At 34.7% G+C, this 17,417-nt stretch overlaps 3 protein-coding genes and 1 long non-coding RNA gene across 4 annotated transcripts; 1 reads left to right on the top strand and 3 right to left on the bottom strand.

The window, feature by feature from the left end:
- Positions 1–579: 579 nt before the first annotated feature.
- On the bottom strand, positions 580–2,073 carry LOC142220556 (putative enoyl-CoA hydratase). The gene is made up of 3 exons (XM_075289746.1): positions 1,847–2,073; positions 993–1,751; positions 580–924 (listed from the first exon to the last, which is right to left on the bottom strand). Exons 1-3 carry the CDS (start codon positions 1,929–1,931, stop codon positions 818–820), a joined length of 951 nt encoding a protein of 316 aa, XP_075145861.1. The 5' UTR covers positions 1,932–2,073; the 3' UTR covers positions 580–817.
- Positions 2,074–2,863: 790 nt separating this feature from the next.
- LOC142219641 (uncharacterized) lies at positions 2,864–3,858 on the bottom strand. The gene is made up of 3 exons (XR_012717686.1): positions 3,623–3,858; positions 3,453–3,558; positions 2,864–3,387 (listed from the first exon to the last, which is right to left on the bottom strand). It is a non-coding gene; the product is annotated as an uncharacterized LOC142219641 (long non-coding RNA).
- A 1,453-nt stretch (positions 3,859–5,311) lies between these two features.
- Gk1 (Glycerol kinase 1) lies at positions 5,312–9,396 on the bottom strand. The gene is made up of 4 exons (XM_075289704.1): positions 8,778–9,396; positions 6,661–6,955; positions 6,009–6,609; positions 5,312–5,943 (listed from the first exon to the last, which is right to left on the bottom strand). The coding sequence occupies exons 1-4, from the start codon at positions 9,006–9,008 to the stop codon at positions 5,496–5,498; spliced, it is 1,575 nt and encodes a 524-aa protein (XP_075145819.1). The 5' UTR covers positions 9,009–9,396; the 3' UTR covers positions 5,312–5,495.
- NitFhit (ntrilase and fragile histidine triad fusion protein NitFhit) lies at positions 7,165–8,750 on the top strand. The gene has a single exon (XM_075289714.1). It carries the CDS (start codon positions 7,255–7,257, stop codon positions 8,674–8,676), a length of 1,422 nt encoding a protein of 473 aa, XP_075145829.1. The 5' UTR covers positions 7,165–7,254; the 3' UTR covers positions 8,677–8,750.
- Positions 9,397–17,417: the final 8,021 nt, after the last annotated feature.

The following is a 17,417-nucleotide window of genomic DNA, read 5'->3' as shown; positions in this document are numbered from 1 at the left end:
AATTGTCTAGCTACGCTAATGACCATTTTACAAATATCTGGATGCGGGTTTTGAAATAAATAATCCTACCTATGATAGCTCAATTTGACCCTATGATAGCTCAATTTGACCATAGCATTAGTTAGTGGACATATGAGACTTTTTGGAAAAGAAATCTGCTTCGCAATAGGTGCTTTGCCATTTTAGAATTTTATAAATTAAAAAAATTAAAGTTTTTCGGTGAGAAGACTTGATTCTGCTTACAAACCCTACTCATCAAATAAGACCCGAAAATTCCATTGTGCATGGGTTTTTGAAACCCAAAGTCCTTACTTGATTACCATAGAAAAAATCATAATTCAAGGGAGCCACCTATATCAATAGACATCTCTTGAATAATTGAATTTCTTCTTACAATTGAAGTATACTAAATTTGTTATGCAACAATGACGGAATCTATTGTATTTTTTTTTTTCAAAATAAGACATATCGGAGAGACCAAACGAAAAGGCGTTTGCTGATTTCCAAAATTGCTATAATAAAAAATATTTTTTTATAATAAAAAAATATACCAAGGCCTTGAATATTTAAAAGAAAACATTCCTTTTTATTTTATTTTATTTTATAGTAAATCTTTTTTATAGTATATCTTTATTAATTTTCGCTTATTATTATTTTGCCAATTCCATTAAATGGAAAGAATGAAAGAACTGGAATCTTATAATCTAAAAAAAAAAACAAAATTAGCACAAAACAAATGACAAGGCCATTAAAATGGGGTAATACTTCCTCTTAAATAGCTTAATTAGTTCTATTATAAAGTGATAAAGTACATTATTTACTTCTTTTTAGCCTCATTTTCATGAGCAATCTCTTCTTTTTCCCAGTCTGGAATGGGTTTATCTTTGATGTGACCCAAATCTGGCTTCTTTTGATTCTCATCAACTGTAGCAAAAAAATAAAAACTCAAGACTGATAATAAATTACCAATAAGGTAAGCATATAAAAAATACCTTTCTTGAAGCGCTGCACACCTTCCTTCAATTCACCCAAAACTTCCTTAGATGTTGTCATAATTTCCGTTTGAATTGATGCCCTAAAACCTTTTCGACTATATGCATTCGTATACAGACATTCTCTATCACGCATCATCGATGCCTGAGGAAATTTAGCTATACAAAATGCTAAATTAACAGCTTGTCCCAATGCAGTTCCTGTAGCAACTAAACGATTAACCAGACCAATCTGTAATGCTTCTTTGCCTTGTACACGTCGACCACTGGCCAATAACTCAAGAGCCCTAGAATGTCCCACCATAGAGGCCAATCGTACAGTACCTCCATCACTAGCCGGTACACCAAAACGTCGATTAAAAAATCCCAATATTGCAGTTTCTTCCATTACACGAAGATCACACATTAGAGCTAATTCCAAACCACTGGCCACACAGAAGCCATTAATGCCACAAATTATAGGCTTTTTGCTATGACGTCGTGTAGGTCCCACCGAACCCTCATGTCTGAGAAGAAAATCCAGACTACCTTTATTGCACTGTTCTTCTAATTCGTGGATATCGTAACCTGATGAGAATGAACCGCCGACTCCATAGAGTACAGCAATAGGTGATGCATCATCGGCTTCAAAGGCGGATAGAGCATTCGACAGCTTTTCCGCAGTTTCATAATTTATAGCATTACGCTGTTTGGGCCTGTTAATACCTATCAATGTGATGCACTCATCTTTGTTCACAAGTACTGTGTCCCCTGCTCTATCTGGGAGTGGGTGGATATATATATATACAGAGGAAACCATGTCATTAATTTAAAGCCGATATCTAATTGTCCCCCATTAACATTTGTTTACTTACCTCCTTCTATTTGTAGCCTTCTACTACTCGTGGAGAGACTCCTGTGTTTAATTACTAATGATGCAAAAGTTTTACTTAATTTCATTTTAATCCTGTCTTCATATCTTTTTAACTTTAAACTTATCTAACTAGTTAATTTTTCAAAATAAACATATAAACATCCAGAGAAGGGATCTGATCACTTTAAACATTTACATGTTTAAAGCAACAATCGATTTCCACAAACACAACCAAATTCAAAAGCGTTCCATCGTCAAAATATTGCAGCTTATTATGATCAGCTGAGTGTACAAACGTCAGTAATAACATTGCCAGATTGTATTGACTAAGGGACCAACACACATTAAGATTTGATTAAATAATATGTTTGCTTATATTTGGGTAAAAAAGGAAAAAGGAAGTTTTTCCGGACGGAATGTCTGTGTTTGTAAAGAATCTTTCAGTGTGTCCAATCGATATGACAATTCGTTGATGACTAAATAATCGGTAAATGGGTTATCGATCCCATAAACATGCAGCAGTATCGATTAAGCCTTCGGACTTAACTTATAATGTGGCCAATGAATGTATGGGATATGTTCGACCCGAGCACTGTCGTCCGGATAAACTTACAGCCTATTTCTGCTATCCGAATTCTAGTCTTCGTTCGTATACAAAACGAAAAACAACTGATTTTGGTTCTTCTAAGGGCCCAATAAACACAAACGTTTGAAAAATGCTAAATTTCAACAATTTTTCAAACATTTTCTCAAAGGATTAGGGTAATATTCAAGTTGAGAAATTGTTGAGAAAATCGCGTTCTCAACAAAAAACAGACATTACCCTCAACAGTAAAATTCAACACATTAGCAATAATATCTCAAGTGTTATCCTCAAATTGAAATGCATCGCTACTCAATAATTTGTCAAACAATTTTCGATGCGAGTCAAATTCAACATTAACATCGTTGCAAATACTTTTCAACCTAAATTTGTATGAATGATATCCCCACTTCAAATTGAAAGTCAAAGCCAAAATTCTATAAATTTTGTATAATTTATTCATTTTCATCAAAATAAAATATATAATAGTACACTACACTACATAATACACTACAATACCAATTGATAAATAATAATCTTATTAAACATATCAACAAATAAGAACAAAGAAAAAAAAAACAAACAACAAAACTTTAAATATCTTAAACATTATTAGTAAACACTTTTGCATTGATAATTCGATTTCCTTCCTTTTGGTTCCTTCCTTTTATTAACATGCGGGCAATTTGAAATTAGGAACGTACTGGACCGCGTGTTAGAATTGATTTCCAGCAGAAGGAAGTCACAATATATCCATTTTAAACTGATAATAGCATATGAATTAAACTGACGATGTGATGCACATTGTTGTTGATTTCAACAATTTGTTGTTTTTAACAATTTTAATTTGTTGCACTTGTAATGTTTCTGGAAACTTTTTCTTGTCGATAAGCCACTCATTTTTCATTGGTCAGCTTCTAATTGTTTGCAAGAATGTGGCATCCAAAGATTTTAGTTTTCTGCAAAGAGATTTAAATTTTGTGATTTCTTTAAAGTGTTGATTTAATTTTTCATATTGACGTACCAATTATTATAAACTATTTGAAGCAGTTCCAGTTAATTGTCCACCATTTTTTCATTGGTCAGCTTTTTAATGTTTTCAAGAACGTAGAATCCATAATTTTAGTTTTCTGCAAATAGATATACATTTAGTGACTTCCTTAAAGTTTTATTTCATTTTTTATTTTCACTTACTTATTTTTATAAACTATTTGGTTATTTGTATAAAATTTTCCATTTTTTTATTTCTTGCAATTGACCACGAACTTCGTTGCACAAATAAGTATTGAAAACCACATGGTTTTTTCGTTGCATTTTAGGGTAGTGTTTTGTCAAAGTTTTCTCATATTATCTTCAACACCTTTTCAAAGATTTCGTCAACATTTTGGCAAATTGGAAGTAATTCGCAAACAATTTGAAGATGTATGGAAGATGAGCTATATCAAGTCAAGTTGAATTTATGTTGAAAATTATATTTACCCTCAAACTGAAAAGTTGTTGCATTTGAAAAACGCACATCCTGTGTTTATTGGGGGGTATCTAAATGAAAATCGAAACGAAAGTCAATGCGAACGAAGACGTAACGTAACCTCTAAAGTTGGGTTTCTCTAACTCGATTCGTTCGCAATTTGTCGAACTAAAATGTCAAGACCTTTCGTTTTGTTGAAAAAGGCGTTAATAAATAAGGAAAAACTTAATAATTTATAAATTTATTAAAGGTTTTAATGTTAATATGTAATAAAAGTGATTTATATCGATCTATATTTTCTTTATAACCACCATAGGGACGGACCGTTTAAGGAAAAGTCTAACACGAACAAACACATACATTTCGAATGAAACACTTATTAAAAGGAGAACTGAACTGTAATTATTGTAGAAATATGTAAATACAAACCCGTATATCTCTACACGGGCTAATTTGTTCAAAAAAATTATTGAGCTAAACCAAATATCAGAAGCGAGAAAAGTTTGCCTAATAAACGGGGATGCCAGATTGAATTTTATGAAAAATAATTTTTAAAATGTATGGGCCTTTTTCAGGAAATTGAAATAATTGAGATCTGGTAATGCTCGATCTCAATTATTTCAACCATGCGAACGAAGGAAAGGAAGTTAGAGAAACCCAAATCTAGACGAAAGTGAGTGACTACCGTTCGTTCGCAATTGCTTTCGTTCGGATATCAGAAATAGGCTGTTATAGTCTGCAAGGCTATAACAGCCGTGACTGCTTAGGCTATCCAACCCCCCCAATTTTTTAACAACAAGTGAAAGGGAAATCTTGGTCAATGTGTTATATTTATTTTATTCTTGTTTTTAGAGGGCTTGTATACTATTTTATCGCCCTATTACTTATGAAGTATGTAGAAAACATATTGAAAATAAAGAATTTACTTTGGTTTAAAGTCCTACATTTTGCAAAAAAGAAAGATTTCAGTAAAAAAAAAAATTCGTTGCTTAGGCTATCCAACCCCCCAATTTTTTAGCAACAAGTGAAAGGGAAATCTTGGTCAATGTGTTATATTTATTTTATTCTTGTTTTTAGAGGGCTTGTATACTATTTTATCGCCCTATTACTTATGAAGTATGTAGAAAACATATTGAAAATAAAGAATTTACTTTGGTTTAAAGTCCTACATTTTGCAAAAAAGAAAGATTTCAGTAAAAAAAAATTTCGTGAAAAGTTTTCCCTTCTGTGAAGTGAAAAGTTTTCCCTTCTGTGAAGGGAAAAGTAGCTAACAGAACAACCCCGACGGTAATAATTCCCTAAAAGTCTTTCATGTGAAACCCAGTACATGTCCAATTGTCACGGTTGCTTTCCCTTATCTTAGGCTTTGTTTTTTTTGCAATTGCACTTTTTGTGTCCCTTTGTTAAACACGAACTTAGTATTGGTAATTTTTATGATACATATAGCAATTGTCATTTATTATTTTAGCGTAATTTGGTTACACCATTCTAAGTACCATATATACTTCCTTCCCATAACGTCAATATATACCCGTATCTTCTACTCTACATTTCTATGTAAATTCAAATATTAAAATAATAAAACACAGCTTTTAAAATTTAGTCAAATAAATCACGGTTGCCAGTGACCGTAGCAGAAGTATCCCAACCAATTGAACGTTCAACAGCCATCTTCCATTTCTGATAGCGCACATCTCTTTCGTTTTCCGATATTATGGGTTTATACTGTATCCTTTCCTCGCCTGCCGATAGACCGTCCTCAATATTAAATAAAGGTTCAATGGCACGATAGGCAGCTAGAGCAACACCTAAGGCCGTAGTTTCGGCAATTTTCGAACGAATCACATTAATGCCAACCAAATCGGATTGTAGTTGAAGGAATAAAGCATTAACAGTCATTCCACCATCTACCATTAATTTCGCCAAGGGAATGCCGCAATCTTTTTTCATAGAATCCAGGATATCACGAACTTGGAAACAAATTGATTCCAAGGTAGCACGAACAATATGCTCACTAGTAGTTTCTTCACTCAGGCCACAGATTACTCTAGAATTCGGGATGAAATGAGGTGGACATCTTTTTTAGTAGATATGAATTTAATCTGTTCTTACCCTCTAGCTTCTTGATTCCAATAAGGTGCATAGAGTCCGCTGAATGCTGGTACAAAATAGACATCCAAAGAATTGTCTACTAACTTTGCCATTGCTTCCACCTGGCCCAATGATTCAAACAATCCCAAATTATCTCTCAACCAAGTGAGAGCAACACCGGCAATGGCAACACTACCCTCAAGAGCATATACAGGATGAGAGTCTTTGCCAAACTGATAACCGACTGTTGTCAGTAAACCATGTGATGAGGTTACAATGGCAGTTCCCGTATTGTACAAAAGGAAACATCCAGTACCATAGGTTGCTTTAGCTTGGCCTCTATGCAAACATTGTTGACCCACCAATGCGGCCTGTTGATCACCTAAACATGCCGTTATCGGTATACCCTTGATATCGGTATCATTGATGAGACCATAGAATTCTGAACTGGATACAATTTTAGGTAAAATTGTATTAGGCAAACCAAAGAATTTCATTAAATGTGGGTCCCATCGTAGGGTTTCAATGTTCATTAGCATCGTACGTGAGGCGTTGGTAACATCAGTTAAATGAAGACCACCATTTTTCGCTCCACCCGTCAGATTGTATATTAACCACGAATCTAGAAATAGGTATTAAGTATTTTTTTCTTTGTGCTCCATAGCATATCTACCAATAGTTCCAAACATGGCGTCACCGTTCTCCATGGCCTTTTTAACGACTGGTATATTATCTCGTAACCAACGCAATTTTAAAGCCGAGAAATAAGGTGATAACGGTAGACCACACAACGGTTTCAAATAATTAATATTTTTTGAATTATTTGGAATTGACTCTATTAAATCGTCAACAGTGGTAGTGGTACGATTATCCAACCATATTATCGCATTATGTAGAGGTTCACCAGTTTTACGATTCCAAACTATTACTGATTCTCTTTGATTGGTAATACCGACCGCAATAATATCCTGCAATTCGACAATAACACAAAATTAGCGGTAAATAACAATTGTGAATGAATATAAACAAGGATGTGAATGAATGTCGACGACAATATCGAAACGCTTACTTGAGCTATACGTTGCGAGTAATTTGTCATTTACTGTCAATTTATTTTCAAACGTTAAAAACATGGCAACCATAGGAAATGACAAAAAAGAATGAATGAAAAGATTAGAAATAGCAAAACAAATTAAAAAATTTAGAGAACAACAAAGACAATAGACGGCAACAACAACGGTAAGACGACGACGGTAGGTTTTCTCCAATGCAGATTCTACGTTATTCAATCGGCTCATTTGCAAGAGTTAGAAACCGATACACATTTATAACAAGACGGAAGATGGCTTCTGCACCTGCTACTGAAAATACTAAATCCATAGTTGCTATCGCACAGATGAGAGCTACAATGGACAAGGGCGATAATATGCGTCAAGTTGAAAAACTAATTGTGGAGGCGAAAAAACAGTCAGCCCAATTTATTTTTTTCCCAGAATGCTGTGATTTTGTGGGAGCAAATAGAGAGCAAACCCTAGAACTGTCTGAACCATTAACCGGGCCAACAATGGAGCACTATCAATGCTTGGCGAAAGAACATAATGTGTGGTTGTCTTTGGGCGGAATACACGAATCTGTATTGGATGAATATGAACGTAAAACAGACAAGATCTATAATGCCCATGTATTGGTGAATAACAAAGGGGAGCTGGTAAAAATCTATCGTAAATTGCATTTGTTTGACGTTGAAACACCAGAATTTACATTTCGCGAATCCAAAGTTGTAAAAGCCGGACCTCGTCTGGTGCCGCCCGTTGACACACCCATAGGAAAGATTGGTCTTCAGATATGCTATGATATGCGTTTTGCCGAAAGCAGTCTAACTTTGAGGAAACAAGGGGCTGAAATATTAACATATCCATCCGCATTTTCCTACCCCACAGGAAAAGCTCATTGGGAGATATTGTTACGAGCTCGAGCTATAGAAACTCAATGCTTTGTATTAGCACCTGCCCAGATTGGCTATCATAATGAAAAGCGAAGAAGCTGGGGTCATGCTATGGCAGTTAATCCTTGGGGCAAAATTTTGGCAGATTTGGGAGATAGCGATGATCTTAAGGTAGCTTGCATTGAAATCGATTTGAGTACAATTGAACCGATACGGTCCTCTATGCCCTGTTTCGAGCATAGAAGAGATGATATATACAGTTTGGTAACCTATGGAGATGGTACTACAGAGCCCCAAGAGGATCGACAATTTGCCACGAATGTAATCAATAAAGAGACTATATTCTTCGAAAGTCCATACTGTTTTGCATTTACCAATCTGTGCTGTGTGGTTGAGGGTCATGTCTTGGTGTCACCTAAACGTTGTGTAACTCGTTTGAATGCTCTTAACTCAGCAGAGATGAGTGATTTATTCAATACGGTGTGTCGTATACAACGAATGCTCGAAAATATCTATCGGACAAGTGCTGCTACGGTAACAGTACAAGATGGCCCCGATGCTGGCCAAACAGTACCTCATGTGCATTTTCATGTAATGCCTCGTCGACCTGGCGACTTCAAACACAACGATCAAATCTATGTTAAATTAGAGGACCAGGTTGAGCAAAAACCTCCCCGCTCAATGGAAGAACGTGTGGAAGAAGCTCGAAAATATAGGAATGCTCTTAAAACAATGAAATTATAATGTGTATCAACACATACACTCCCTATGCGATAACCAAAATGATTAGATAAAATTTACAAATTAAATACACACTATTAGTATCGTTTTATTTCTTTACTTACCTTAATATTGCCTCCTAGTTTTTCCAATTTGGCACAGGCTTCGTCAATGCATGATTTCACAATATCATATAAGAGTATGGGATCCTGTTCTACCCATCCTTCTTGGGGATGTATGGAGGGTACTTCTATTTGGTGATAACACACTATCTCATCCGTTCCCGCTTTAAATATTATGAATCGAGCTGACGATGTACCTTCATCAATGGCACCAATGTATTTCGCTCCACTCATTGTTGTTCAGTTTGGTGGCTTTCTTTTTTTAATTTAAAAGGTGTCTTGTTTTCTGAAGTAAATTGATCAATGCGCTGTTACAGTGTGGCAAAAATTCCTTTACTTTTTTTATCGTCTTCTTTACTCGTTGAACCTTGACCATTAACAAATTCACGTTCGTACCCCCTTAATCCAATATCGTAGAATGTTGTTATGTGATATTCGACAAATTAACAAATGTCTCTCTCTAAGTAGGGGTTACCATCCGATAATTTATTGCTTTATCTTGTTCAGATCAGTTTTGGGTGCGGGGAAAGCTAGGTGTGTGTTATTTGTTCTATATTAACCACTATACGGCAAAGACGAAAGTGGTTCGTTATCTCCCTATATAAAAAACATTGTTATTATTTTGTTTTATTGAAATCAATCACAATAGATGCTATTGACAAATATAACATATCAGCATGGCAGGATTGCCAAACACTCTGAATCTTGTAAAGTACCCAATAAGAACAAATATTACAGCCTATTTCTGATATCCGAACGAAATCATTTGCGAACGAACGGTAGTCACTCACTTTCGTCTAGATTTGCATTGACTTTCGTTTCGACACCCCTTAAAGAAACCAAAATCAGCTGTTTTTCGTTTTGTATGCGAACGAAGACTAGAATTCGGATGGCAGAAATTGGCGTATAGGTTAGGTTAGGTAAGGTGGCAGCCCGATATCACATTGGTGAACTTCTCTCTTATCATTGAGTGCTGCCCGATTCCATGTTAAGCTCAATTACAAGGGATCTACTTTTTATATCCGAGTCCGAACGGCGTTCCACATTGCAGTGAAACTACTTTGAATGCTGGTGACATTTCTGAGTATTTCAAAGCTTCTCTAAGTGTTTTCATTGCAATGTTCGGACTCTGCTATAAGAAGGAGGTCCCTTGACATTGAGCTTAACATAGTGATAAGAGAGAAGTTCACCACTGTGGTCTCACAATTGATATATAGTCTAACGGCCTGTTTCTTTATGTCGCACGAGCTCTATCGATCGACTGAAATGCATAGAAACAGCTGAGTTTTGGTTATAACATAGACCAAGGAAGGTATAGACATCTCAAGTGAATTCACAGCGCTGTAGTTTGTCTGCACACCGTAGATGGCTCTTTTTGGTCTTCAATTAAGTGATTTTTTAATTTGGCTTTAATTTGTTTTCTTTCCTTTGTTCTCTCGTTGAAACACCAAATATTGTGAAAGTTTATAAAATACTATTCATCCACACCTTTTTTGTAATGCAAATTGACTAATTTATACGGTTATTCTCGTTTTCCAAAAATAAATTGAGTCACTTGACTGCGCAATTGAGTGGAATGACTGCGCACTGCAAATAAACAAAACCATGGTGAATTATCAAGGTATGTCCCTATATTTTCTTGGTCTATGGTTATAACATAGACCAAGGAAGGTATAGACATATCAAGTAAATTCTCAGCGCTGTAGTTTGTCTACACACCGTAGGGGGCTCTTTTTCGTCTGCAATTGAGTGATTTTTTAATTTGGCTTTATTTTTGTTTTCCTTCCTTTGTTCTCTTGACGAAACACCAAATATTGTAAAAGCTTATAAAATCCTATACTTCAAAACCTTTTTTGTAGTGCAAATTGACTGATTTGTACGGTAATTCTCCTTTTCCAAAAAGAAATTGAGTCACTTGACTGCGGAATTGAGTGGAATGACTGCGCACAGAAAATAAACAAAACCATGGTGAATGTCAAGGTATGTCTCTATTTGGTCTGATAAATGACGTTTCCTGGCAACCCGTCATTTCATTGGGATCGTAATTCTCACCATTAACCGACCCTCCGATGTCATAACCTCTGAACGCCGGACGTTTATCAATCGCTTCATACCCGCTGGACGAATTGCCCAAGTGAGGCCCAACTTCCCAGCCGAAGCGGCGGGACTCGCAGACGAGCGTGATGAACGCCGTCGTGCTAACCCTGCTGATCCTAGAATCAGAGAACTAAATCTAGAGATTAGTAAGATAGTCGACGAGCACAAGAGGAACACTTGGTTAGAGCACCTGAAGCAATGTAACTTAGGCACAGGGACTGGTAAACTGTGGTCAACAGTGAGAGCCCTCTCGAACCCCGCTACAAGGGATGATGGGATTTCAGTCACCTTTGGCGACGTGACTGTGACTGATCCGATACGTGGTCTCCGAGCCGACGACACACCACAATTTACCGCAGCCGAAGTTGCCAATGTCATCAACAGCGCGAAACCATCTAAAGCGCTGGGCCCCGACGGAATTTCAATGCTAATGCTGAAGCATCTGGGAATACTAGGAGTTGAGTACCTGACCAGACTCCTCAATTTGTCCTTGGAATCACTCATTATACCCGATGTCTGGAAGATGGGAAGAGTGATTCCACTACTGAAGCCACGCAAAGATTCGAGTAAATGTGAATCGTACAGACCGATATCCCTTCTCTCGCCAGTAGCCAAGACACTTGAGGCACTACTCCTCCCCAGCCTTGTGGAGAATTTTCTAGCTGCCCACCATCAACATGGATTCCGTAAGGTACATAGTACGACGACGGCCTTACATGCCATTTCGATACATATCAATAGGGGACTTAATCAGCCCAAGCCGTGTCATAGGACGGTCCTCGTGGCGCTTGACCTATCGAAAGCGTTCGATACGGTCACCATGCCACATTATCCGAGGACATCGAGAACACGTCCCTACCGGCAGGAACGAAGCGTTGGGTTCTGAATTATATGTGTGGACGCCATGACTGCGCACTGCAAATAAACAAAATCGTTGTGAATTATCAAACGACATCTTTGTGTTTCCTTGGTCTATGATTGGTAGAGCTCGTTCGACATACAAAAGCAGGCGATAAGTGAGCCTGAAATATCCTAACCTATCCTATACCTAACCTATCCTAAATCTTCCATAGATTTGACATTTGAATATATGTTAGTTTCTTGTTCTTTCGTAAATTTCGATTTAATTTGTAAAATTATAATCAATCCCAATAAAACTAAGACGCAAAATATTTTTATTTAATTTTAATTTGATGTATTTTTTTATTTTTCATATGTACAACGAAATATAATTTTATAAAAATAAAGAAATAATAAAATATGAACAACAACACTAAAATTTAGATTTTTTTATGAAATTTGCATTTCATAATCTGTTTTCTTTTTAGTTATGTATATATATAAAATAAAATAAAGTAAATAATTATTAGAGAAAATTGCATTACACCTAAATTACAATGTTAAACATTAAATTAATATGTATATATCTTTCTGATTGTATTATATTCAGTTTTTTTTGTTTGTTTCTTTGTTTTGTTATTACTAATTGTTATTATTCATTAAAAATAGAAAATATTTTGTTATGTTATATAAATTACTAAAAATTTACTAAATTCATAATTTATTAGCAAAAAAAAGGAAAATATAGATTGAGAAAGTATTATTGAATTTCTAAATACGAAGATTGTACTTCAGCCTTATTCCAATTGTCGATTCTATTTTATTCTAAAATTATTAAAAGAATTTAAGGCAATTTCATAATAATATTTTAGCGTATATTTTAATAAAATTTCTGACATTTCGTTCATTTGGAACGAATAGAAACGATAATTGTAATAAGGATGAATATTATTTAAACGATTATGACCAAGTGTATATAAATATATTAACATAAGAGAAACAAGATAAATATATAAAAGACGACGACAAAAGTAACATGTTTTTTTTTTTCTTTTTAAGGCTGGTATTACATTTTTTGTGGTCCTTAAAAATTTAAAACTAAACAACAAATTGTTCCATGTAGCTTGCAATATAATTTACTATGATTTCACGAGTTCATTAACCACCTTTGTTAAAAAAAAAATAGAAAACTATTCAAGTGGATCTGGTATAGAGATATGTATAGTAGATATAGTATTTTTGGCTATTCAGGTGTTTCATTTTGTGACGAGAACAAAAAGTGTAATTGTGAAACATCCTTTTTCTATTATCATAACTACTTACGTATATATAATTATTATTTTTTTATTGCTTTTTTTATTGTATATATTCTGATTCTATTCACACATAAATTTGAGTTTCTTTAAAGGCACTATTTCATTAAGAAAGGCACTCAAAAGACACTTGTTTGTAATGTTCTTATTAATGATTTTTTTGAAACATTGGTTGTATATGAAGAAAAGTATAATTCACCGAAACTAAGATCCCATTTTGGTTAAACTGATTTTGTTAAGAGAAAATAAAATATAATATTTGTTAATTTTGGTAGCATTTTACGTTTGATGTGGCCTAAAAGTTGCAACTTTAGCAAAGTAAATTTTAAAATTTCTTTTCAAAAAAATATTTTCTTTGCATAACGAGTAAGTAAGCATCATATGTACGTATCAACCAATTTAAATCTTCCCTGATCGAGTTACATTTGTATAAGGCTTATTGGTTATAGTACTTCATACCTTGACCGTGACGAAGTAAAACAAAACATGCACTTTATTACACACAATTTCATTCAACTTAAAAAAATGAATCAAAATAAATCGCGATTGGGAACCGGCCGCCGTTTTCTACACTGATCAGATGTTCAGGAGAGAACACAAGACTAAAAGTTATAATAGGCCCTGTTGAATAAACCGATACAAATTTATCTATTCGGTGGCCAGCTGTTATACATTAAATAATCGAATTAAAAGTATCAGATTAAGATTTATTGTGCAATGTTCTGCCCATATCTTTTAACAAAATATTTTTGCTAAATTATTATAGAAAGGTAGTATATTTTTGGTGGTAATTCAATTTGCCGAAAAAAGCTTAATTCTTTTCTAACAACAACTTTAAACTTATTATTTAAAATTAAAACAAAATACATGTTGGTTAATTGGCTGTACATTTTAGTCTAGGTGTGCTGAAACTAGGCAAAAATCTGCGGCTCGAGTTGCAGGCTTCTGCTAAAGATTTTGAGTTTATTTCGTATATAGATTATTGCATAGACCCTATACTAGATAGATGATCCATCGGTATCAAACAATGTTTGGCAGTTCCGAAGATTAAAAATGAACGAAGAAAATAAGAGCACGTTTACGTTTACGCCCATAGCACCGGAGGAAAGAGACCTCCCACGGCAGACTAGGGTAGTTTTAGCCCAATTAGGATCAGGCAAGTGCAGCCGCCTCAATTCGTGCTTATCAGTGATTGATAGCAACGTAGCTGACGTATGTCCAATTTGCAACCAAGGACCACAAGACACGCGTCATCTTTTCTCTTGCCCAGCTAAACCAACCCGACTTACCGCCAGATCACTCTGGACGCACCCCACCTTAGTCGAACATAGTCGTATAACATAAAAATGATGAAATCACAATAAACTGTTACAACAACAACAACGTCTACGTTCCCTTTCGTTTTCCATTTAGTAGTTTGCCAATTTTTGACAAAATTAGAACGTTTAAGATGCACCAGAGGATTTATAAATAAATTAATATATTAAAAGTTCATATTTAAACAAAAAATTGTGACCAAAACCGCTAAAATACGAAATTTAATTTCAAGCGGCATTACTCTGGAAAATTAATTTATGAGACTGACTCTTTACGAAAAACCCAAAACGAAATGCCAGAAAATTAATTTTGGAACTGACACATATTTTCGCAGCGAGAACAGGTTCATCTATCTGATACCCTGTTTCTGTATGTCGAACGAGAGTATTTCAAATGAAAAACAATTATTTGGGTTTCTCTATGTCGACAGGCAAGTCACTTCATATTTTGTTGCCGAGTAGCAAACGAACATATACCATAAGTGTCAAGAAAAAAGTAAAAACAGTTTTGGAATTTGAATCAATTCTCAGGCCAAAAATTTGAAAATACTCATTTTTTATAATCAATGTACTCTCATACAAACGATATGAACTTTCAAAAATAGAGAAACCCAAATTGATTCGAATTCGAGTGACTGCTTTTCAGACGACTGGCCGAATATATCGACTCATCTCGACTCAAATTTAGCCGCCAATTAATCAAAAATATCGATTTAAATCGGAAAAATGTATTACTAATTGTCGTATTTTATTCCAAAATGTTGAACCTTCCACACACAATCAATCTATTTCACAATGCTATAATAACTTTGCAAAAAAATTTGCTCAGAAAATTTGAAGTCAATGTAAATTTGATTGTAAGATTGGTTGTACAACTAATCTCATCACCATTCGAATAACTTCAAATTGATTTTATAATGGATAATTGTCCACCGCCGAATGGACAAATTTATATCGGCTTAGCCGTCAAGCCGCCGCCGCCGGAGACAAAAATTTAGTGTCAGCCGCCGCCGACAAAAATGGGTCGGCTTCATTCTCTGAAAACGAATGGTTTGTTCAATCATAAAACAGATGTTTGCTCCATCAGAAAACGAATGATTGTACAATAATTATGGGAGCGGTTGTACAATCATCGAACCCTTAAACTACTAGCCCCAGGAATATCAGGGTCGATGTTTATTATCTGCAGCGCATGGCTTAACATAACAAGCAGCACACACTCAGAGAATAAAATCTTTAGATACCGAAAAACAATTCCTAAGGAATTGAGATTATTTCGTAAGTGGATTATTGTTCAATCATAAAGCGGATGGTTGCACAATCTTAAAACGAATGATTGTATAATTGTTATAGGAGGGATTGTACAATCATATAGGAGGGATTGTACAATTTGTTTAAATAAAACTTGGCTTAGAAAAACATCAAAGAAAAAATCTATTATTTGACCAAACAGCAATTTGTTTTCAATTCAAATAAACTTTGTTTTTGAATGTATCACACAGGCCAGATTTCATAAGGATACCCTAGCGGAAGCGGTGAATACTTACAAGATTAATCTCAGAGTGCGAGTTCATGATGCGCTTTACAGACTATGAGTTATTCCGGACGGAATGTCGGTGTTTGTAAAGAATCTTACAGTGTGTCGGATCGATACGACTTGTCGGCGATGACTAAATAATCGGTAAATGTGTTATCGATCCCATAAACATGCAGCAGTATCGATTATGCCTTCGGACTTAACTTATAATGTGCACAATATATGGGATATGTTCGACACGAGCACTGTCTTCCGGAATAACTAATAGGTTAAAGTGGCAGCCCGATTAAGATTCAGGCTCACTTAGACTATTCAGTCCATTGTGATAACTGATAGTCTGTAAAGCGCATGAGCGTGAACATTCAATTATGCTCGCACACAATATAATAACAAGATAATGCAAAATAACTCCGAGTAGTGATTTTTGAACTTCAAAAATATCTACAAACGCTTCTCGACAAAAATGTCCTCTAGCCGATATTTCCTAAACTGCTTACAGAGAAATTTAGAATGAGTGAGAAACTTTAAGATATCCGCACATAAAAACTACCACCAAAATATTTTCAATTTAAAAATTATTGAAGTTAAAAACTTCATCAATTAAAAAATGTCCGCTAGCCGACATTTGTAGCCGCTGATCCGTCAAACCAAGGAGAAGCCTAATACCAGATGTAACCGACAAAAATCGTCTGTGTTTTTTTATAACCGCTAATTTACCATGAGTGAGAAATATTAACATATCCACACAGAAAAAATATAACCAAAATATTTTCATTTAAAAAGTTGATTGAATTTGAAAACGACAATTAAATTTTTGAATAAATTAATTCAGTTTAGAAGATTTTGAAATTGCTAGTTTTTACCAAAGAAATCAATTAATTATTTAATCAAGTATATTTTTTATTTGTAATTAATTCTGTAATTGTTGCTAGAATTTTCGTGATCGAAACCATTTCAAATGAAAAATAATTGGAGCAATTAATTTCAATTTTACAATTGATTGAATTAGATTTTTTCAACATTAATGGAATAGAATTGGTGTTTTTCTGTGCCATTGCGAAGGCTATCGTTGAATATGCAATTAACCACCATTTTCATGAAGCTCCTTTAGTGATAAGTTAGCCAACGCAGTTTTAGACTATGGCTTTGTATCTAACATCTTGCCTATTTCATATGTCAGTTGCTGATTTTTATTTTCAGTTAAAATTAACCAGAAAAAAGATATTTCCATTTACTTTCTCTTAACTGGCATTTAATGCCTAACAGAGCTGAATGAAAATGATCGCAAGCCATCCCAAGCCAAATAACACAGATACTGTGGTCTTTTACATTCTTTCATTGTTGGATTAAACCAATTTTTCTCTATGGAACTAGATAGGTTGATATACGTTCACTAGGGATATAAAACCTCTCATGTATACAGAGCTATATTGATAGAGATCGCGACAAAAAAATGCAAAGGGGATATAGTTTCAAGGTAAACCAAAAGCTTAACGTATTTGACACCTCGAAGATTTTTCTTTCAGGTGGAGATATGTTA

The sequence above is a fragment of the Haematobia irritans genome, chromosome 1 (assembly GCF_050003625.1).
Source record: "Haematobia irritans isolate KBUSLIRL chromosome 1, ASM5000362v1, whole genome shotgun sequence".
Taxonomy (NCBI): domain Eukaryota; kingdom Metazoa; phylum Arthropoda; class Insecta; order Diptera; family Muscidae; genus Haematobia; species Haematobia irritans.
This window is presented reverse-complemented; position numbering and strand designations above follow the sequence as displayed.